General features: G+C 42.4%; 1 protein-coding gene across 3 annotated transcripts in view; it reads left to right on the forward strand.

Annotated features, from left to right (window-relative positions):
- Positions 1-24,403, forward strand: part of RAB31 (RAB31, member RAS oncogene family) — a 71,843-nt gene that overhangs the window by 19,657 nt on the left and 27,783 nt on the right. For 2 of the 3 annotated variants that reach the window (XM_030011745.2, XM_030011744.2), the window contains exons 2-3: positions 10,655-10,734; positions 13,405-13,486. In XM_030011745.2, the coding sequence (XP_029867605.1) occupies positions 10,655-10,734; positions 13,405-13,486 (162 nt within the window). Of the gene's footprint in view, positions 1-10,654; positions 10,735-13,404; positions 13,487-13,509; positions 16,582-24,403 lie in introns of those variants that run through there. The other variant, XM_041122894.1, reaches the window with a different exon arrangement.

The raw sequence follows: 24,403 nt of genomic DNA on the forward strand, positions 1-24,403 counted from the left end.
GGTGTCTGGCTGTATCCCTGAAAAAAGTAAATAGCTTAAGAGATGGTAACTAATATTGCAGTCCAGGGGTGGGGGAGCGCTGGAAATATTCTTTTTTTGTAAGAGAGGAAAGGATGCAACAAAATATTCAAGAAAGTGTATTTGAAACTTGGGCGTTTGTCTCTAAAAGATTACTGGGTTGGGATCTGGTGGAGAGCAATGGACCTGTGACAGTGACTACGGAGAAACTTATTAACTCCAAAGAAGCCTATAAAAATGGCAGGACAAGTAGGACTGCATTCCTTGGCTCCAAGTATGGCAGATATCAGAGTAGCTATGCATGCCTGAGTTTAATTCCACAGGAGGATGTGTGCAGGATGTGTGTGAAAGGAAACCACATGCTGAATAATCACACTGGTAAGGGAGCCAAAACCTGGCAGCAGGCATTTGGCTTCAGTGGCTGGTTGGGAACAGGAGGGGTGGACAGGGCTGCAGGTGCATCCAGCTCGGAGGCAAAGCAGATGGGCAGTCACTGTACGTGTTTTGCTAACCGATGTGGACTAAAGGAAAACAAATTGCGAGAAGGGATCAGATGATAAGTCATACATTCAGAGGTGTATTGGGTTTGCATGGCAAGGTTTTGGTAGTGGGGGGCTACAGCGGTGGCTTCTGTGAGGAGCTGCTAGAAGCTTCCCCCATGTCCGACAGAGCCAGTGCCAGCCGGCTCCAAGACGGACCCATCACTGGCCAAGGCCAAGCCCATCAGTGACGGTGGTAGCGCCTCTGGGATAACAGATTTAAGAAGGGAAAAAAGAAAACGGCGCAACAGCAACTGCAGCCAGAGAGAGGAATGAGAATATGTAAGAGAAACAACCCTGCAGACACCAAGGTCAGTGAAGAAGGAGGGGGAGGAGATGCTCCAGGTGCTGGAGCAGAGATTCCCCTGCAACCCATGGGGAAGACCATGGTGAGGCAGGCTGTCCCCCTGTGGCCTATGGAGGTCCATGGTGGAGCAGATATCCACCTGCAGCCCATGGAGGACCCCATGCTGGAGCAGGTGGATGCCCAAAGGAGGCTGTGACCCCATGGGAAGCCTGCACTGGAGCAGGCTCCTGGCAGGACCTGTGGCCCCATGGAGAGAGGAGCCCACACTGGAGCAGGTTTTCTAGCAGGACTTGTGACCCCGTGGGGGACCCACGCTGAAGCAGTCTGTGCCTGAAGGACTGCAGCCCATGGAAAGGACCCATGCTGGAGCAGTTCATGAAGGACTGCAGCCCATGGAAAGGACCCGTGCTGGAGCAGTTCATGAAGGACTGCAGCCCATGGAAAGGACCCATGCTGGAGCAGTTCATGAAGAACTGCAGCCCATGGGAAGGACTCACATTAGAGAAGTTTGTGGAGGACTGTCTCCCGTGGGAGGGACCCCACGCTGGAGCAGGGGAAGAGTGTGATGAGTCCTGCCCCTGAAGAGGATGAAGCAGCAGAGACAATGTGTGATGAACTGACCCCAACCCCCATTCCCTGTCACCCTGCGGCGCTGAGGGGCGAGGAGGTGGAGAAAACCAGGAGTAAAGCTAAGCCTGGGGAGGAGGGAGGGGTAGGGGGAAGGTGTTTTGAGATTTGGGTTTATTTCTCATTACCTTACTCTGATTTGATTGGCAATAAATTAAATTAGTTTTCCCGAAGTGAAGTGTGTTTTGCCCATGACAGTAATTGCTGAATGATCTCCCCCTGTCCTTATCTCAACCCATGAGCCTTTTGTTATATTTTCTCTCCCCTGCCCAGCTGAGGAGGGGGAGTGATAGAGCGGCTTTGGTGGGCACTTGGCCTCCAGCCAGCGTCAACCACAAGAGGCCAGATAGCATTAAGCCCTGGCTAGCAGACATTTTTCTGTTTTAAAATGGTGATTAGAAATATACAGATGGTATTGAAGATGCATATATATACCAAACAAACTCAGCACTTGACTATCTCTTAAGACACTTAAATGGTTCTTTGTCACTCTACTGTCTGAACACTTTAGAACTATCACTGATTTAAATCCCCATAATGCTGTTACAAGGTAAAATCAAGTAATTATTGTTTTCATTTAACAGCTAGTGAGCTGAGAACGATAGGGCCAAGAATTTCTGTGCCAAATGCAGTCCTTTCAGCAGTAGGAGGAAGGATTGTATTCTGATATAACAGGACTGACCTGGTTGGGGGTAGAAAAATGTCTCTGAGAACAAGCGTAGCACTTCCTACGTGTAGAGGGAATTAGACTTAATCTAATTCTAATGCGCACCAGAGGAAAAAGCCTTATTCTGTAGCTAATTTGTGCTTTACACCACCAGCATTGGCCTGAAATTACACTAGCAGTTAGAAATGATGTGTAGGGTGTTTTACTGTGGGAGGATTGACACAGACTATCCTAACTTTATGGGAGTAATATACTGACTGACTTAAAAGATACCAATATTACCACATATTATGAGTTTAAAGAAAGGCATGCAACAAACAGGAATGCAGACAGGGATGTTCTTGTAAGGTTCACACATGGACAGATGACCAAAAGAACTGTGGTGGTTCCTACTGAAGAAGTGAGACACTGCAGAATAATCCTCCCCCTCAAAACACAGTTGCATCGAGATCCGTGTGTTTGTGCTGGGATCTTGGGGAACTCTGTTCCAATATTCAGTGGCACACTGACACTCCTGAAGGCCAACTCTGGTTCCAGTTTTTCCTTTTCAAAAATTTGCTTTGTAACTGAGTACCCTGCAGACCTTTGCAGAAACTCCTTGTAGATCATTGGTGGTGTAAGGCCATGCCTGATGTTGTCTGGAGCTCTTGTTGCAGAAGTACATTACCAGGCTCGGTGACGAAGAAAGTCAAACAATTAAAGGTGGTGGTGATGGTGTAGAGAGGAAAAACACAACAAACCTCTCGTTTGGTAGAGGGCCTGTCAAGGAGCTGAAAAATTGTAGTGCCACTTTGGGAAGCAGGTGTGCCCCTTGGCCTGTTCTGTAGCTCTGGAAGGGGGATCCCAGCAGATCAACAGGAAAAGGATCTTCTCCGAGAATCATGTTGCTCACAAGGCAAATAATGTATTTCTCGTTGTACAAGGCTGTAACGAAAATTGGAATTTACAAAAATTACTTGTCCTGAATGAGATGTGTATTCTTTTGAGGGCAGAAGTGAGGCTTCAGAGCACCTCCCCCTGGTTCAGGCTGGAGCCTCAGGCAGTTTTCTGTTGGTGAAGCGGCTGAGAGCCAATGTGTCAGTCTGAGAGCTGCTCTTGTATTTTCATCTGTGTGCTTATGTGGTGGTGGGATTTGCTCACTTGATACGTCTTGCAGATGGAAAAACTGAATACAGCGAGAAGGTATTTGCACTTCTTCCTAGACACCACTCCGCAGTGCATGGCTGCATTTTTGCTGGGACAAGCCTGATGCTTGGCAGGTTCAGTTCAGTCCCAGGGGTGTCTCTGAACCCAGGTCTCCTGGAAGGTATTTCTCCTTACAGCAGTGTTTTCAGACAAGTAAGTGATACCCAAATACAGGGAAGGACGAAGGATGTGTTTAAGGCCAGCAAAGAGTTTATTGGGTAGAGCAATTCTTAGATAAAAATACTGCCCTTGGAAACTGATCAGGAGTCTGTTGTGCATAACTCTTCCTTGTATGTTCATATGGTTGATAAAAATCCAGAGCCAGTTTCAGATGCTTTTCAAGCTGCCTGCCACAGCCTTCCAGAGCAGCTGTAACTGAATTAGTAAGACATGGAAAGTATTGCAATGCTGCCTGCATCTGATCATCTGAGTAATGATTAAAATTTTAATGGCAGGCATAGAGGACTAAAGCAGGCTGCAAATTGCAATGCTGTATTTTGTTGTTCAGCTCGTTGCTTTTTTACCTCCATTGGGTTTTAAAAGACAGCTGTAATCCTGTACTCAGCCTTACCACATCACATGCCTTTGGGTTAAGGACTGGCATCTCCAAAAGCATCGAAGCTGCAGGTCAGATATCTCGGTGCTGCATGCCGGACCTTGCTCGAGGAGTGACATTCCTCCTAGATACCAGGCTTGACCAGAGCTGAGAATGCATTTCTGCAAAAGCCCAGCAATACTTTATGGTACAGGGCTAGCGATTTGTTTGATGATAGGTAATAAAATGCTAACCATCTAGCAGCGCTGTGGTGTAATTACGCTGCTGTGAATTTTCAAATTCCATCAAAGCCCTGCTGAGGATAATGGGAATGGGCCAGGGGGATTCAACTATAAATCAAAAACTAAAGCATGGCCAATTCTGACAGTGGAAAGAATGGCTATTTTAATGTGCAGAAGCTGAACTGCCAAGTCAAAACCAGCTGCGCTTTACAGAGCTACTAGAATGAAAGGTTTCTCTGCATTTGCATTTTTTGTAAGACTCATTGATTATTTTTCTTCCCCTAAAGTTTAAACCATGTCTTTTTACCTCATATTTGCCTGGCCAGCTGCAGAGGTTTTGAGTGCCTTTTTTTTGGGTATTTAAAATATTAAATGCATTGATGATAAATGACAGTTTTCTCCTTTCTGGCAACTTCATACCAATTCAAATGTTTTCATCTGTACGTCTTAATTACTCCAACAATGATAGTTCTGCACTGGGCAAGGCAAAGACCTCTCCTTCTTTGCTGTAGCACTGGCAGGAGTCAAACTGGTGTAACAAAGAGGAGAATTTAGCTTGGGAAATCTTGAGCATAAACTGGCTCCTCTGTTACTTTTCAGTTAGTAATGAACTGGCCAAAAAGTTTGTCCGGTGGCATGAATATGTGACAGGGAGCCAGGAATTGTTGCTTCTCTTAATCATGAGGAGCAGCCAGCTTCCTCTCTGAGCAGATCCTTTTCCAGGAGAGTGGGACAGCTTTTTGACTGTACCCTTGTTCTGTATGTTTGATCAAGCCTCCCCCCCACCTCCCTGCCGCCCTGTATCTGAAGGATGACACAAGGCAGCATTATCTCACTGGAAGGTGCGCTGAGAAGATCATTAGTGACCCAAATTTGACCATGGTTGTTTCTGGTGCGTGCACTTAGTGCACGTTGTGATGCTAATCTGTCTTAAGAAAGCTTCAAAACAGCTTGCAGGTAGGGTCCAGTCTTGCCTTCTGCCTGGAACACAGGTTTTCATTGGTGTGAGCAGCTTTGTAGTTCCAGCTGTACGCCTGATGAAGCAGCTATGCACGAGGGGCTGCCAGGCGGTTACACTAAATCAACCCTGACTGCATCAGTTGCACTTTTTTTGTCTTGATCAGGGGTCCTCAGAGGAAGGGCTGAGCTGCCAAATGCTCGTGGTGCCTTTGCAGTTAGGGTGGTTAGCAGGTGAGCTTTTGGGGAGCCCCAGTGCAAGCGGGCTCTGAGAGGCAGATGCATTCCCACTGTGAGGTGCAGGGGAGTCCTGCTGAGTTTGGTGGAAGCCACGTGAGCCATGAGATCAGTTTCTTGCTTATGGGAAAGGATAAAGACTTGTCATTTCCAAATGTTTCTCATATTATTGTTGAAATAACATCTGCTTTACTTGCTTTTTTCGAGCACTCGGTATTAATACCCTCCAGGTTGCTAGGGCGTGATCATTCTTCTGATATGTACAACTTAACGCATGTTAAAGCCAGTCAATTTGAATGAGACCTTTGCCTCTAGATCATGTCTCAATGAATCTTGGTTATTATGAGAAATGCTTTGGAGAGACAGACATTTTTAATTTGTAAAAAATTTACACAAATTGAAATACCATGGATTAAATCCTGGCTTTGTCTAACCTGATCGGAAAACTTCTGTCCTTCTGAAGGAGCCGTGTGTTGGCTCCGTGTTTTATGGAGATCGGTTCTCCGTTACTTCTCAATGCAGATTTTTGTGGCACCCGTCTCCAGGGTATCTCAACCCTCTGTTAAAGCTGAAACGGGAAGTTAGTCATGAGATCTGTGGTGGTTACAAGCCAGATGTTTGGGGGTTTTTTTCTTATTTTGCAAGTGGGAGGACAGAAGGCAGTTTCTTCAGTATGTTAATTCTTAGTGTGCCATTTCCTCGTGTGAAGTGTCATCTAGTATTCTTGTTTTATTTGTGTTTCCAAAATCCTAGAGTCATAAAAGTATTTTTGTGTGGTTTATCTAATCTTCCATATATTTAAAAAGCCCTATGTGTTAACATAGCACAGAAAGATTCTGCGTAGTCAAGAATAAAAAAGCTCTTGCAGCAGTGTGCATAATTATGGGGCTGCTGTTTAGTCATCAGTCACAATATGTGTGCATTTTTTTGTCAATTCAACATTTATTCCCTTTCGGATGTAAAAAGAATTTACATGAAGAGTTTAGTTTGCTCAGCACAATAGGGCTTGACCCATCTGAATCCATTAAAAAGCTATTGTAATATCATGGCTAAAGACTAACATCATAATCAGGGATGTGTTTACAGGGCAGTATAGTTCCCTTCAGTTTGGAAAAGTGCTTGGAGGACTGGACCCTATGGTTGTGCAAAGATATAAATGAGACATCCAGATTTAAATTAAAGAGATACATTTTTCTGCATTAGTTTTTTTTCTGCCAGGATAAACGCATCTGGAACAATGGACAGGAATATACCAACTGCCTGTTTATAATGGGAAAATGGTTTTCTTTTTTAATATATTGCTCATATTGAACTTCTGCTTTCTTTTTTTTTTTTTTTTTTAATCTTCCTCTATGCTGCTGCAAATCAGCCAGAAGAAATCAGCAGCTCAGTTGTTTTTTGCCTGTAAATGGGTTGCCAGCATCCTGTAGTTCTGCTGGCTTGAAATACAGCCTCATCTCCTTTACAGTAATGTGAGCTGAGAAGAGCCAAGTGGGGTGGTTCTCTGCGAGCAGGAGTGTGGGTGGAAGCACTGTTTTTTGTGGTGTGCTGCTCTCCATTCTGGTGCTCTTAAAATCCTCATTTCTAAATCTGTGGGTAAGGGATTTTAGAAGAATAGAGAATGTCTTTTCAAGGTTAAAGGGTAAAAATAAGGAATTAGTCATGCTTGCATTGGTTCCTTGTATTTATCAGAAACATCTGATATGGCTTCAGTTTCCATATCCATTTTGCTGACCAGTGGGAGATTCTGAAGTTGTAGCTACTTCTTCTGGTGAACTAATAGTGGTTCATTTACTGTGGATTACATTGCTACTCCTTTCCTTCCTCCCCACCCCTTTTGCTTATCTCAGTACAATGCCGTTTATAACTGATATTTTGTAAGTGTGCTACAAGGCTTATGAGAAGAAAGGAGAAAAGCAAAACATGCAGTTGGTCCCGTGAGTGACTCATCAAATGCATCATGAACACCTTGATTCAAAAGAGTTATTTTATATTTATTCCTTTCATGGAGTGGTACACTTTTGATCATGGTGAGTCAATTAGTATAGTGCTGAAACCCTTGGATTTCCCATGGATAAGGATTTTTCTGAAGAATTGCAGGACCTGCTCCTTAAAGTGCGACATAACTCCTGAGGACATGTTCTCAGTTTCTGAAACTTGTCCAATCCACTCAGCTCAGTACTGTTGTGACCTTTCACGTAAGCTAAAATGTTTTTCCTTGGTGTATGTTTGATGTTTTATGTAGACCAACATGGAGTAAAACAAAAAAGAAAAACAGATTAGAGGGTATAAAAAGCTGGCAAAAAGCAGAACTTTAAGAACTGAAAAAATAAGTCATCTGCATGCCTGAATGTTACCCAGGCATGTGGCTCAACCTTTGAAGAAAAAGGAACAAAGCAAGGATGATCATCCCCATCAGATGTTAGAAAAATGGATGTATGCAGAGCAAGACCATATAGCAAAGGACAAAGCAGATGGTAGCAGGAAAGCTTTGTACACCCTTAGCAAGGAGGTTTAATTTCAATGCATTGCTGAGAAGTGAATGGCTTTTCTACTTCTTTGAAGCAACTTGCTTTCCTTGACTTCTGCGAGATTGACCTGATAGTTCCCTATTGTCAGTAAAAAATAAGGTCTGATTAGCAGTAGAAGATTTGTACTAAGTTTTCAAGTTGTGGTGTAATGTTCATGCACCATGATTTGCTTTGCTTTCAAGCAGGTGAGCATCTTGTTTGATGGGCACGAGTATGGTGACAGTTTTAAATCCCATGATGAAATGATAATCACTGCTTTAAGTAGGAAGCTTGCTCTTTTTTACTTCCCTCCACTCCGTGCTCTAATTATACTCCGGTAGCTGGCTGTTTGTATCCTCCAGGCAACAAAACAGAAGCGGGGAGTGCTTGTTTCAACTGAACACTTTGGTGCCAGGCATTAAATTGCCTGTCTCCTGGAAAGCACTGGCAGCTGGCTGCAGCCGTGGTCATCCTAAAGACAGGTTCATTTGTGGTTCAAGTCCATTGGTTTCACTGGAGTTATACCAGGGGTAAATTCGGCCCTCTTGGTAGTCCAAGCAACCTCAGGATCAAAGTATAAGAATGCCTTTAAGCTTCTCAAGGGCTATTGGTGTGCCTGGCATATGCTTAAGTTTAGCCATGCTTGTTGCAAGAGATGCAGGAGCAATAGAAACTTTTAAAGTTCCTTTAACGTTAGCGTGAAACGTCAAAGCCACGAACTGAAAGATGAAGAGGTAGGAACTTCCAGGAAAATGAGCTAAGCTTTAATCCATGCTTGTGGATGTCATGTCCCTGCTGGAGACGGGGCTCCTCTTGCTCAGGAGCTGTAATTGCAGTTGCCCTTTTGAGTGCCCTGTCAAGGGAGCTGAAGGAAATACACGGAACTAAACCAACACGGGAGTCGATGTCTTGTTTCAAACATGGTGGCAGAAACTCTGTCCCTGCAAGAGAGAAAGGTAATTCCTCACACCCAGTGGGTGGTAATTCTGGTTTCTCCACAGCGTTTAAAATCTGGAATAATAATTAGATCCACAGAGGACTTTTTTTTTTTCTTTTTTTTTTTTTCTTTTTTTTTTTTTTTTTTTTTTTTCTTTTTTTTTTTTTTTTAATGTGTTCTGCCATCCTGGTCTAGTAATTATACAGAGATGTCAGCTGGAATCGATAATGAAGGCAAAATTTGGGAATAGCAACAGGGTGTGTGGCTGCTGTTGATCAAAGGCTAGGGGCCTGGTTTTAAACACTGCTCCTCTCTTTGATCTTTTTTTCCTAATTGATTGAACACAGTAGATAAACAACCGTCTGTGTAGCATGAGCATTTATTATGGCTTTTAAACTGACTGAGGACAGCTTTGAATTAAATATGAGAGTTTAAATGATGCTTTTCTAATAAGTGCTGTCTATAAAGACTTTGCTTGCAGTGGCAATATAGTTTCACTTAAGCATGGTGAAAGGAAATCTAAATACAGGCATTCTTTTTCTTTCATATTCAAAAAGAAGATGAAATTCTGCAAAATTGATTACACAAAAGGCAAAGGCTTTTTTTTATATATGTAGTTATGTGTGGGCAAAGGCTGCTTTTTTTCTTTTTTTAATATGTAGTTGTTGGTGTAGTGCTCTCAACAAACTGTATTCTCTTGCCTTAGCACTTCTCGAGAAGTTTGTGTAGTCAAGTGTGTTAAAATGTGGATACAAATGGAACTACCAGGTGCAATCTGGTAGTTCTGTGGTCACTTCCAATGAAATTAATAGAAAACTTTCCACTGACTTTTTAATGAGTTAGATTGGACCCTGGGCTGTCATTGTTAATGTCTTGCAAAGTTCAACATCTATTTCCTGACATCCCTTTTGTCTCCAAGGATGCTCTTTGCAGTTCTATGGGAGACATAGCAATATTGCTATTCCTCTTCCTTGATGATTCTCTGTATAATTTAAGTTCTTCTACCATCCAAGGCTTCGTGGAATAACAGAGACAAGCTGAAAAATGCTGCATTTTGGGGAAGTTGTTCATATCTTAAATGCCTAAAACAGTATTTCTGCATAATGTCAAGCTTTCCCCTGCTCTCGCCCAGGTTATTCTGATTTTTGTTCCAGTACTGTACTGCTGTTATTTTTCCTTACTGATTGGGGGCGGGATAAAATAAAAAAAAGACTATTCCTGCAAGTGAAAGCAGCCTGCCACATTGCAGTGCAGAGGCAAGTTTCATTGCCTTTAATGTAATGCTGTTTCACCACAGTCCAGTAGCACAACCTGCACAGGGATAGCTGCACATCTCTGGGGATCCAAATCTTTGGATTCCTGCCTTTTCAAAACCACCTGAAGCCTCTGCAAAGCTTCCACCCAGCAGCCTTGTTTGTATTGCCATGAAAAGGTTAGTTCCACTAAGTTAGTGCTGTCAGTTTACTAAAAGGTTGGTCTGAGTAAACTGTTTTGGAGGCACGCTTGGTTTGCCCTTGCGACAGGCCTGAATGAAATAGTTTCTCTGGCTTGGCTGGGTAATGCACCATGTGTCTGAAAGCACAGGATTTTCTCGTACAAGTGGCTATGCTTGAAGTACTGCAGTCCTTGCAACAGGAATATAAAATCCACCCAAAAAAATACAAGGCTTGGAGAGAAGGGAGTGTTGGGAAGAGGACCAGGGAGTTCCATTCACAGTGCTGACTTTTGAAAAGGATAATCCATGTGCTTGCTTTTCTTTTGAAATGTTTAGCCTGCCCCACTTGCCACTAGAGAGGATTTAATTTCACAAATTAATATTTGGCTGTTTCTTCAGGTGAAGTATTGATATCTAGGGTCTCCGGAACTCACTGTCATGCTTTCGTTTATTTTCAGGATACTGGGGTTGGGAAATCAAGCATCGTTTGTCGATTTGTCCAGGACCACTTTGATCACAATATTAGTCCTACCATTGGGTAAGTACCATGCATAATATCTTCTTTTTTCTTCTATGTATTTTTTAACTCGCTGCCTTCTGCTGAGCTCCTTTCTTTTCCTTACTTTCAAGGCTCAGAATACTGTATTTATCTTTTTTTTTTTTTTTTTCTCCTGCTCACCAATCTCACTCTACTCTTTACTCTTCTTTAATGGCTTTCAGCTCATGTTACATGTTTAGAGAGTTTAGGGCAGCCACAGAATCTCCCACTGGTCAGCAGTCTGGGGCTGCCCCAAACCAGATCTGCTTTGCTCTCCCCGTTCTGGGAATACAGAGGGGCCCTAAATTTACTATATTTCAGCATACCCTATTATGGAAAGGCTGACAGAGCTCTGCTGTTCTCCTCCTGTGAATGGTGTCTCTTGAAATAGCCTCTTTCCTGGGCCTGTCCAGAGCCATGCTGTATTGACTTGTGTTGTGCATGGCCATGACTTCCAGCTGTTCTGTTTTGTTTTTCTTCACTCATCTTACATCAAGAGATTCTTAGATGTCTTACTCAGCTGGTGTGCTTTTGTTTTTGTCTTGTCAAGAGCTTCCCACTTTAGACTGTGTTTTGGTCATAGAACCTTAGGATTAAAATCCCTTTAGTTCCCACTGGTCAATGAGGTATCAGATCTGATCCTTGGAGCTTAAAGAACCGAAACCCCACAATCCAAGCGGCTGTGATCTGCACAATGGCCAGGGCACCCCATAGCTGCGTAATGGCAGGAGGACCATGGGGAGCCCTTAACGTACCTACGTTGTATATCCTGCCAGGCTGGGCTGGAACGTGGGACTGTCTGTTCCCAGGTGTGGACATGCTCTCATCTCGGTTTAGGACACATCATGTTATCCTGCCTTTCTCGAAATAGGAACAGTGCAATTTAAATTACATATAATTAATTCATACTTGTTCTTTTAAAAACTGCCAAGCTTCCATGTGTCAGACCATCAGAAGCCTGTAAGTCCTGTAGTTGATTTTAATTCCAAATTTTTTTCTTTTAACATCTTAGGGACAAATCTGCCAAGTCCAGTGTTACCTGGAAAATTTTGAAAATTCTTGATCTCTTAAGGGAAAGGAAGCTAATATGTACTATTCGCAGAGGAGTAATTTGGGTGGGAAAGGCTGATCTGGCTTGTGTGTTAGAGCTGTTTTAAATCATCTGTGAAGGATTGGTATTGATTGCTGTGTGTTGTTCAGAGGGTTAAATGGTATCTTCGAAAACTCTGCCTTTTGATGCATGAAGGAGTGTTAGGTGGAAGTTGCACATTGAAGTTTCAGGACAGTTTTGGGTGCTCCTAGATGTAGTGACTGGAGAAAAATGGACAGAGAGAAAGCAAGCATGTAATAAATAACATTACTGACTGAAGGGCACTTGTTTGCAGTGAAGGAATTGATGGGAACTTGAGTGGTTCTTTACTTCTAGATCGGCAGCAGCCTTTTTCCCCAAGTAGCTGCTGTTGCTAAGTAGGTGTCTTCAGCTCAAATGGAAAGAAAAAAAATCCCTTTACTTTTTGTAATTATGATAACAGAGGGAAAATATTTTTCTATTTGAAGATTAAAATGTGAAGGCTAGCTTGCATGTAGGTGATATTACTTGTCTATATAGATAAGGTTTTTATTTTTATTTTCTTCCAAATAAATCAAATATTTTAAATATACAGTCCTTGCAACCTACAGTAGCTGCTGTGGCTCTAAAGTTCCTGTTTTTGAAGCTGTAAAGTCTTGCTTAATGCTTCAAGAAGGAGAGTGACAACTGAAAGCACACACCCTGAAAACAACCAAAGAAAATGCTGTGCTTTTTTGCCTTACTTAATATTTTTATAAGCAATGCGACATTGTTAAATTTGAGCAATTTGCAGGTGGCTATAGAGGAGGATACTGGTATATAATTCTCAGGAAAAGTTTTGATCAATCATATGTCATTTGATGTCATTCGGTGCTTTTGTAATAACAGTGCATGGTATCAAATCCATCTTTATGAGCCAGGAAAAAAGTTATCACAACAGAAATTGTCAGCAGTGCCCAGATAGGATAGGGGAAAAAAAGAAAATCTACCAGAGTTTGGCAGTCTCTCCTAGCCAGCTTTCAACTGAAATGCTGTAATGTAGAAAAAGCCTATAAATTTGTAACCCTCTTTCCTGAAAGAAGAAAAATCACACTGTGAAAACGTAGACAAATCACATTTCCTACAAAAAATACAAGAAGCCACAAAGACTTCTTCATCTGAATTGAGATGGGGAAGAACTTTTTTCCATTTGTTCACCATGTGCATTTTAGCAGATGCCTTTTCTGTTCCCTGGTGATCCAGTCTCCCAAGTTTAACTGAAAAGTTGCACATCTGTTGCCTGGTATGATGCTGGCTGATGCCTTTTCTCAGGTCCATATCACCAAGAAGATGGAGCTGGCTAGCAGCAGAAGCATCTGTGTTCCTGGGACCATACACAAATGCCCTCTGAACATCAGAGGCTTTCCCTTCTTTTAGAATACGTATATCGGTATCATATATTTTGTCTGAGAAAAGGGAGACTTTCACTTCTGTAGGCATTTTATCGAGGTTTTGGAGTTTCCCCACATGCAGCCTAACCCAGCAGAATTGGCTGAGCTCTATAGGTTGCGTATTCAGAGTGTTGGTCATGTCACAAATTTCTGCTGCTTCCTTCTTTTCAGAGCATCCTTCATGACTAAAACCGTGCCTTGTGGGAATGAGCTTCACAAATTTCTGATCTGGGACACAGCTGGTCAGGAGCGAGTGAGTATTACTTTGCAATATGTCTTTGTTATCCCAGTCTCTTTTAATGTGTTGGCATACTTTTTCTAAACCTTTCATCTTCAGAAGACTTTGTAGGTATAAACCTACTGAATCTTTGCAAGGCTCTGCGAAGCAGATGGTCAACAGTCACCAAGTATATAGGTTCCCATTTCATGGGTGGGGAAAATACAGAGGCAGGCTGACCATGCCACTTACCTAAAAAAAAAAAAGCCTAGTGTGAATTGGCAGCCACTTTCCTCAAAACAGCTTGAGTAGTGCCCAAGCAGTCTCCAGCTCCCCTCTGGTTTCATCAGATTTACATGTGGCAGCTTTTGTTGGCGTGGGAAAGCACTTGACTTCCAGCGTGTGGGCTGGTGAGTGGTCTGAGCTTAGGTGGTGACTCTGGGATTGTTCTGAGTTGGGACATTGAATATGGGCATGGGTTGTGTCTGCTATTATTTTGAAAATTAGCACCGGCAACCTGAACCACTTAGGGTTTTCGTCTTGATTTTTCAAGTGTGTGAAGTGAATTGCTCAAGTTAAGTAGCTTTTCCTTTGGCTTTTCAATAAAGCCATGATGGAGTTTGTGGGCATTAGTTCATGTTGACTGTATGTAAGCCTGGTTGGTCATTTGTTTCTTTTAATAGCCTCAATGGCAGTAGTATGCAGTAATAGGCTGTAGAACGGTAGAGTTCTCTTAATACATGCCCACATTTATCTTGACGTTTGAAAGAAATCGAAAAGCCCATGCACACGTTTTAAAATATCTTCAATCTTTCTTGTGAAATGGCACTGTTCCTGTTCATAGAAAAATGTAGCTATGCTCATGTTAGGTTGGGGTAAAATGAGACGCTTATACAGGCTGTAACATCAGTCCTGATACATCCCACTGTATTCTCCATACCTTGTATGTGAATTGCAGGCAATGAATATTTTTGCTCTTAAGTACAGGAAATGCTTGTGCTTTTATTTACAATGCACAGCATGATGTAAAGTGGCCCTGATGAAATCTGTTGACTCTTAGCAATTCAGCATGTTATTTATGATGGGAAAATGGATCTTAAAAAACATATTTGAAGTGTAGCATAATTCCTTCCCTTGAATCTTGTTTGTTCCGTTTCTGCATGGTCTGGAGCTGATAACTGGCTAATTATTGCAAGAGGTAGCAAAAGTTCCATGTTCTTTCCCATGGTTTGAGTTTCCTTGCTTATTCTCTCTCTCTTCCCGCCGCTGCCCTGCTCTGTTGTTTTTTTTTTTTTTTTTCTTTTAGCTTTTTAGCACACAAAACTCAGGTCTTGACATTTAGATGTAAGTATTAATCTATTTTCCCACATAGTCTTAAGACTTGCAAAGCTTTTTTTTTTTAAAGTAGGTGAATATTAATAAAGTCATATTTACTGAACTAAATGATGCCTCATTTGAGGCAGGAAGTCTGTGACTGAGCTCTGACTCTTGGACACAAAATCCATCCTTCCCATCTAGTGCCTTATGTTTCCTCTCAATTTTTTTGTTAAGCTCGTCATTTTTCAAACATCTGCTTTCCTTTTTCTTGTGTCCAACAATGATGAGCAGTGACTGCCACAAACCTTGTTAAATTGCTCAGAATCTATTACACATAAGTATGTTACACACAAGTATGTTCATGTGTAATCATGAATTATAACCTCTTTAGGCCAGGGACCATCTTTTTCTTCTTCTCTGTTTGCGCAATGTATTCCTGATCCTTCACTAGGACTCTAGGAAACTGGGGTGATACAGTAAACAAAGTTGATGGGTGTTGAGTGCTAGCTACCAAGGCATGCAAGTTTCCCAAGGTGAGGTCCATAGTGTTCCAGGTTGTTCTCTGTGCTAGAACATCCCCATTTTACAGCTAAACACCTGATGCTTCTTAATAGCTTATTCTCTTTAATTTGTATCTAGGATTTTGGTTACTTTGTCTTGTGTTGCTCCTTCTGATCTGCTATTCAAGAACAAATGTCTCCCCCTGTTAATTTCTTTCTTGTTATCCTCTGAACAACAGTGATGACCCAAAGCTTCCAGCCTACCTCAGCCTCTGGGTCTATTGCTGTTTTTCATAGTGTACTAATAAATGTCTTCTGAGTGGTGTTTCTGCTTTGAGAGCTGTTGTCCTTCCCTTGTTCTTTGTGATTTTTTTGTTGGGGCTCTATGTTCCACTGCTGAAGTCTGGAGGTTTCATCAATGCCCCTATTGTCTATACCGCTGATAACAGTGTTTAGGACTTCCTGCGCTTTCAACATTGCCTTCGTTTGGCTTCGTTCTTCTAAACACAAGGCCAAGTGTGGGACTTGCATGTGCTTATTCTGGAGTCGGGGCACTCAGTGCTTCCCCAGGTGTGCCGGCTGTTGCTGTGTCTGCGTGCTGATGTGGAGCCTTCACAGCAGAAGAGCCCCAGGTGAGATTTAACTGAAGCCTTACTTACGCCATGAAAGTTAAGCTCAAACCTTAACCGTGGTAGAGCGGGCAGGCAGAAACAACAGCAGCAGCACTTCTGTGCTCTGTGTTCATGAGTTTCTCTGGGCAACAAACTGGAAAACTGCCAGCACGGAGAGTGTAGAGAAACCACTCTTAAATATCTTGGTCTCAAGCCCCTATTTAAGCAATGCTCCGTGAGAACCAGCATGCCTCCTGGCTGCCTTCAGTCAGCTGGCAGAAACTGGAAAGTCAGGTGGCTGCTTCTGAAAAGGAGCCGTGTCCTGGGTGCTGTGAGAAGCCAGCTGGAAGCACTCAGCACCCCCTTGAGGCCTTAAATCAGCTTTCAGATAGCCACTTGTAACGGTGTAAGCCTTCTGAAATGCTAGTTGTTGTTGGGTTTAAAAGCTTGTAGGAACACCTGAGTTCTTCTGATTCATATCGATAATAGATATAATATTTTATTTCTTTTGTGCCAGGAAACTTGGAATTGTAGGCAGAGTAGAGAAGGGACCAGAATTGCCATTTTGTGGGAAATACTGAGCAAACATCACTTCTGCAGAATGACCATAATGCAGCAGAAAATGGAAATCAAAAGCATTTCTATCATAGCCTTGGTGGGAGCGAATGCTCAGCATGCTTCCTGGAGGAGACCCTGGAGACGGGTACGTGGCTCTCCAGCAGCTCTCACTGGGGAAAATTTGCACTGTACTTGATTACAAAAGGAGAGATCTTCTTAATCCTTTTATCTTGTTTTTTCTTTTCCCTTTTTTTGGGTAGGGAGAACCTTAAACTGGCAGCACACTTAACAAAATCCCCTGACTTTTCTGTGCCTAAGTACTGGTCTCTGCAGACCCAGTTGCTTTGTGTTGGTGTGCTATCAGACAACCTCACTTCATTCTGTTTCTCAGAGTCACTTTCCCTCCACCCCACTATTTTCCAAATGTTGCTTTTTTTCCCTATCTCACTTTTTCCCCATCAGCTTTAAATTGTTGCCGTGGTGTTCAGGACTTAAATGCATGAGAATTATGTTATTGTTAGCAAGGATTCCCTCCCCTAAGAAGAGTCTCTTCACAAGTTAGTTAATGATGTTTTTATTAGCATATATTTTTGTTCATGGTGCCCTAAGTAGCTTCTAATTACAATGCTTTGTGTGAATACCTTGGGTGTCTGCCAGCTTTCCATTTTGCTAGCTGGGGAGTATTGTAGCACATAGTTAGGAAGCCTGAGGGCCATGTTTCTAGGCCAGGAAAATTTATCTGTCCTTTTTAAATTGACTGTGTTGAACTCTGGGATTTTTAATTTTGTTTAATAGAAGGACCCTCAATTACTTGAGCCCAATTTAAACCTTGATAGGAATTACCCTGAGCTGTGGGCTGTTTTGTTTGTTTTTTTTTTTCCTAACTGCTCCATTTCCAGGAAAAGGCTGACTGATGAGATATCTACAGTGCTTTATAGCCCCCTCTTTTCTGAGTGACACTGTTGTCCTGTTGATTCAGAGACAGTGTCACAAGGTAGGGGGTGAAAATGCTCCTTGAGAGGAGGACTTTTCCTTGCTGCAGTCTTAACTGGGATGTTTCCCCCTAAGCTGAGCAACTTAATCACGGAGCTTATGGGTGCTTCCTCTGAAACCAGACTATTCTGAGAGGAGTTAGCACCAACTATCAGTGACTTGAATTACTTCTGTAATCAAGACGTGGCCTGAATTTTGCTCTACAGTTTTATATAGGTGACTGTGATGGTAGCCCACAGCTCAGTCAGTGTGGAGGTGGTTCCTTGTATGTGGTGTAAGGACGTCCCTGCAGTGAGCTGCTGCTTGTATGCTGCAGTGGTCTGCAGGTGATTTGGTAGTATGTGTGTTCGTGAGAGCACAAGTGCCACTAGAGCTAGTAAGTGAATATGTTGTTTTCAGTGAGTGTAAAGCGTGGTAAGTCGTTTAAGAGATGCATGTGGATGTGTGTGGAAGCTTAAAAAAAACCAACCTTGTAGCGTGTAGCTTGACAGTGGGCCACGGTTTAGGTGTAGGGTCTTCTGCATCCTTTGTTTAATGACTGTAAACTTTAGAAGGGCTAAGCACAGGTCACTTACGTGATGTTGCAAAAGTTTGTTTTCTGCTTATTTAAAATAACTTCAAAAGATTATCCTAAAATGTTGGAATTTTCCCCTCTTCACTTTAAGAATTCTTACATATTTGAGAAAAATGCTCATTCTTAGGTACCTATCTTCTTCAATTTAACTTGCAAAAAATACTTGTAGTTCGGAGACAGACAGATCTTTTCTGATTTATTCAGCTTGCAAATCCTGAGAACTGGAATCTCAGCCTTCAATCGTATAGGGAAAACTACTCAAGGTTGTAAAATGCTAAATGGTATCTGATAGTGGCTTTCGTGCATAATGTTTTTCCATTCGCTCTTTGCCAGCTGAGAATGTCAGGAATTTTGTATCCCTCCCTGTGCTGCTTCTTGTGCAAGAAGCTTATGTGTCAGGATAATCTGTTTGATGCTTCTGGTTTTTGCCTTGGCTTCTTTCTGCACCCCAATTTTCTGTTTGTTGGCAGCCGCTGCCTCAAAGGTGACAGGAACGGGGCATGTAAATGCCCAGATTTGGGCAAGCAGAGGCTCCCAAGCTGTGGAATAGGTACTGTTCGTGGTGCACAGACCACTTCAATGAGCTCGTGCAACGCAGATGCAGTGGTGGCAACCTCTGGTTCTTCCCCTGTGGGTGCTTACCTGATCCACGGAAGCAGTTAAGGCAGCTCACCTAAACAGGCTAGTAGTAACATGTTTCTGGCACTGGTCTACCATGCTCTTCACCACAAACACCTCAGTGGTTCAGGTTGTAGGTATGGGGGCCAAAACAGGAGGAGGAATGTGCTTCAGGTGGGTTCGGGAACAGGACTGAGGGGGTTTGTTTGTGGGGGTGGCGTGGCAGGAAGGGCCAAGGGCAGGAGAAACAGGACACCCAAAATCACATGCAGAAGGTCTGGGCATGGACTGCTGAGTGAGGGGACCAAGGTGCATGAAGGTCCTAGTCTAGAAAGGTGGGTGTGTGTAATAGGAAGGGGAAGGAAGTTGCAGAGCTATGTCACTGCCCACACATATAAGTGGTTAGCAGAGACCCAGAAGCTGTGGCTGTCCTTACCATTAATGGCACCCAGATAAGGAAAGGGGTAGGGAACTCTGACCTTGAGAGGTGCCAAGTGGTTTGGTCTTGGCCACTCAGATGCAACATACGTAGTCAGAGAGCAGCTTCTCAAGAAGGGGAATGAAATCTAGTCAAATGATTACAGCTGTCAGGAAGCAAATCTTGTGCTGCTATGCACCTGAAGATGCTTGAAAAGGCACCATGTGGAAAAATCTTAGCTGAATTCAGCCCTTAATGTGAGAAGGTGTGCAACACTTGCTGAGCACTGGTCTGATTCTGCTTACTCTGTGCATCCTTACCCTTTTCAGCCATGCTTGTAGGCAGAATTATAATCCTTTTGCTGCAAGAACAAGTGATGTTCTTTACAGTCTAGGATGGTAAAAGCAACCCAATGGAGGAGTTGTGGGAGTTTTTTTGTTGTTGGTTTTGGTTTTTTTTCTCTTGCCTGTGGAGTTTGGAAGAGACAGCCCCGCTGTGGCAATAAGCCAGCGCTGGGGTGTAGCACTACAGGATGGTGCAAAGAGCTGCTGACATGAATTAGTGTTCCCTGGTGTGCCTGGCAGATTGAATGAATCCAGACTGTCTTCAGCAGCATTTGTCAGCCTCTATATAAATAGGCAGGAGTGGTAGTTTTTTATTTCTGTATTTATTTGGCCTCTCTTTTGCTTTCTACACCAACATTATGTAAGACATGGTTATGAGACTTTCACTACCACAGCTCGGGTGTGATTTATGTTGTGTTCCCTTGAATTTGTTTTTCTATTCTAAGTATTGTGATATGGCTACTCTGTGGGTTTTTCTTCTTCCTCATTCTGTACTGTTAGTACAGAGGAAATATGAAAAGCATCACCTACGACAAATATACCCCTCCGTGATGACATTCACAGGAAGCAGAAAACAAATACTACAGAGCTTCTAAATAGGTGGTAAATTCCTTAATGGCTGGTTGGTTCCATTTTTCTGCCCTTTGCAAGGGCAAAACTTCTGTTGACTTCAGAGAGATGGCCAGATGAGGGGTTGCAGAATCCCAAAATACTTCTGGAATCAGCAAGAGCAACTCTAGTTATGCCGAACTTGCATTTGCACCACCTAAGACTGAATTTGTCCTCTGTGCTGCAGGGCTGTACAGCTGTAAAGGTTGGGCAGCTTCTAGTCGGATCCTGAGAGAAAAAGGGGAGCTGCTTTCAGAGGAAATTTCATAATTCACTTGTGGCCTCGCTTCTTCCTTAATGACGGAGATGATGAACTTCAAGTACAAAGTGGGTGTGTTGGTAGAGGAGCACGGGTACGAAGGTGCTCTGAACCCACTTAGCATTGCACCAGTACTTAGGCGACTGTGTAGGTATGTAGCATGCTGTGTGGTGTGTTCTAAGGAAGAGAGTCTTAAAAGTCTGCATGAAGCTACACAAGTCATTTTGGTTTTTGGCATGTCTTTGGTAAAATAAGTTTCTTACTTGTATTTCAAATGGCCCTTTTGGCCTGGATGTAGCTGTTAAGTTGGAGAATGCACCCTTACAACTTCACTGTTGCATTGCATGGTTTAGTGACCTCAGCCTTACAAGTTGTTATCAATCCCTACAAAAGCAGAACAGGTCTAATGAGTGATGAAGTGGGTCAGTATTTGCAAATAGGCAAACTTTTTGTGGATGCTGAATACGAGGCACAGGACTTCTAAACTTCCACAGGAAGTAAGCTGCTAAGGATGGTTTAATCATTATACAAAGATGGGAGGTATTCCTAGTGCCTAGAAGGACATGGTGGAAAATGGGGGGAAACAGTGGGGATGAAATTCAGTAGTGTAAGTAGCAAGTCCCTGTACCTTTTGACTCCCAACAAAAATGTATGCTGTAAAGTTGTGGGTGATTTATTTGGAAACAGAGGAAGAAAGCCACCTGTGAGTGTATTTACTGGTTAAAGGATGATCATGTGTGTATGATGCAGCCATGAGAAATGTGTTACATGTTAGTGCAGTTAAGGCTGTTTTATGTCTAGAGTGCTGCATACAAACCTGGTCACCAGCAGTCCAGAAAGATGAACTGAAGCTGTACAAAGTGCAGAGAAATGCGATTAGACCCTGCTTTCTCCCCATCACCTTATCTTCAGACTGGAAGAGCCTGGTTTAGCAGACTGGCAAAGTTAAGACTGCAAGACTGCTCTATATTCATCATTCAGCTAAAGGCAAGCATTCATGCTTGAATTTTTAGTAAGTCAAGGTGCAACTAAATTACAAGTAATTTAATAATCAGGAATTCAGAATTTTATTAATCATCAAAACAATATGATGCCTGTAGAAGTATCATGGAAAAAAAACCCGAATGATTTTAGGCTGGACCTTGATCAGCTTTTGAAACGGGTTAGTAGTGTGGTTATTTGTGATGGTGGGAGTTGATAGAGGAACTGTTTCAGGTCTGTGTTTCCCTGTTAGCCCAACGTGATGTGAGCTGCTGCTGGCTGCAGGTAGGGGTGATGTCTGCCAGAGCGCTGCTCTCAGCTGCAGGTTACAGAGGGGCTGACTCCCCAGCAAGTTGGGATTGCAACCCGGGTGTCTGTGTAGAGGAGCCAGGGGTGGCTGCCCGAGCGTTTTAGGTGGCCCTTCTCAAGAAGCAGACTTGTTCTTATGCCAAATCCCAAACTGTTCCTGTTTCTCCTAATTTTCTTGGAAATTTCTGGATACAGAAATACTGAGCTATAAAATCAAGGTTATAGACACTGTAATTTATAATACAGAATGTACTCCCGTGAGATGTAATTTTGTGAGCTGATTTTTTTTGTGTGTCACTTGTTTTGGGCATCTGTCCCACATTTGGTCCTTGGCAGGTGAAAAATGTGCGCATTGGTATTTTGTATCCATTTAATTAATTTTGCATGACTCTTTTTCCAGGTAATTAGGCCAGGAAAAGGTTCAAGAGGACTTTGCTTTTGGGCACTGATTTAAAAGAAAAAAAAGAAGAAAAAAAAAAAGCATCAAATAAACATAATTATTTGCATAATATTTTTACAGTATGCTTGTGATATTGGAAAAATCCATGCTCATAAAACACGTTTGTTAATATTCTATTATTAGATCATTAAACTTCCTCAGAGTTACAGTTTTTCAGCCCCTCTTGATTCATTCAGTGTTGCAAAGAGTCTTTTCCTGTTTTCTTGTGGACAACAGTGATTTCTTATGACTAGGACATAGTGTGTCATCATGTTTGTTTATTAGACTGTACAAAAAATTGACAATGGGGATTTAATTTTGGTTTTATTTGGTATTCTGTACTGCAATAACTGATAATAGTTGTTACTAGTGTGTTTTCAGTGTTATTAAACAATTTCAGGGTACTTCTTTTCCCTCACAGACTGCAGGAAATTGCATTAAGATGCATTATAATCCCATTTTGGTCACCTTGTCCAATGTAAAATACAAAATTTCAAGTGTCAGGTTTATTGAAATAGGAATACAAACTTACATGCCAGATGAAATCTATCACTTGATATTAAAAAAAACCAAATCCTGAGGCTCCATGCCCAAATATGGACAAAATGTCTTCTCCTCTTAAAAGGCCTTAGAGCTAAAATATTACTATAGAATCATGAAAGAAGAAATAACTGTCCTGTCAGCTGAGCAAGTAAATAGATTTTCAGTAGAGTAGGGAGGTCATAATTACTTGTTAACAACAACTACTAAACCCAAGTGCCTTTCAAAGGCAGTTGCCTTTCTGAGCCTAGCATGCTGTGTTCTTGCCCTCCCTCTTTCCAAGCTTGTGAGGAGTTGGAATATTTAAGTAGATTATTTTCTTTTACATAGCAGAGGAACTGCATTCCTCCCACATGCTGCACCTCTGATCACCACTTTTTATGTTTCTTGACACAAGGAGCAAGTCATAGTTGGACATCATTTGGCATTTCTGTTACTGAAAGGCAACACACTGTTGAAGTGATTAATTAATCTCCAAAAATGTTTCAAAAGAAGTTTTCTTTGTTTCTGCATATTACCTGCACAGATTTTAAATGATTATTGCTTCCATTATAGGAAAAAAAAAAAAAGTAAAACTGCCAGTGGCAGTAGACCGTACCAGCAGAGATGTGCGCAAAGTAGTTCTGCAAGTGCAGAGCTATTTGAATGTGGTCTAAATTGATGTGAATCTGGCTTCTAGTGGTCCTGTCCTTCCTTTCTCTCAGCCATGCTTTCCCACCCTTTCCTTTCAGCTGAGCCTGGGGCTTATCTGATGCACAACAAGCTGGTTTGGGAATCCAGCTAAAAATTAATCCTACCCCAAAAATGGTAGTTTGCATCCTGGTTCCAGTTTGCATCTGGTTCTACTTGTCCAGGATCCAGTGAGAGAGGTCTGCTTTTTTGTTTGGTTTTTAAATTATTAATATTTTTATTTTTACTTTCATGCCCTAACACTGGCAATACTCTTCAGGAAACAGCTACTATGGAAAGTGTTCTTGTCACCTGCTCAAAAGAAAAGGGAGAGAAATTCCCAAGATGATGTACAGGTTCTCAGTGTGCTTTCTGGGCCAGTATTGAAGGAATTTGAAGCATGTGAGTTTAACTGCATGGCTCCTGTGAAATGTGATTACTGTTATTTGAGAGCTCTTTGTAAATTCATTAATACCATGTAATCTAGATTAAAACCAAACCATCATGTGTGTAGGGTATGTTGTGGGTTTTTTTCCAGGAGTTTACAGACTGGGAGGAGTGTGCATACAACATGAAAGGTCAGATCTACCCTCCACAATTAAGATCCTTGATTTTCAGGCTACTTTAACACAACACACGTGTTGATGAGCAGGTCTTGGAAATTCTTGAAGTTTGTAGGAGATAACTTCTTGTCACAGGTACTCAGTGAGCCAGCTAGGAAAGATGCCCTCCTAGACTTGCGATTTGTGAATAGAGAAGGACTCTTGGGGGATGTGATAGTAGGTGGCTGCCTTGGCCGCAGTGATCATGAAATGGTTGAGAGTAATGAGAAAAAAGGACAGCAGAGTTGCTCCCCTGGACTTCAGGAGAGGAAACTTCAATCTATTCAGGGAGCTATTTAGCAGAGTGCCTTGGGAATCTGTTTTTGAGGGCTTAGAAGTCCACAAGTACTGGTCAGTCTTTAAGAACCACCTTTTAAGCACAGGAGCAGGCAATTCCACTGTGTCTAAGTCAAGCAAGAAGGGCAGAAGACCAGCTTGGCTGAACAGGGAACTCCTCGTGGAGCTCAAGAGGAAAAAGGAACTGTATGATCTCTGGAAGTGAGGTCAGGCTTCGCAGGAAGAGTACAAAGCTGTGATTCGTTTATGCAGGGAGAAGACACAAAAGGCCAAAGCTCAATTAGAGTTGAAACTGGACAGTGTTGTTTCAGGTAA

Source organism: Aquila chrysaetos, chromosome 4, assembly GCF_900496995.4.
Source record: "Aquila chrysaetos chrysaetos chromosome 4, bAquChr1.4, whole genome shotgun sequence".
NCBI classification, from domain to species: Eukaryota; Metazoa; Chordata; class Aves; order Accipitriformes; family Accipitridae; genus Aquila; species Aquila chrysaetos.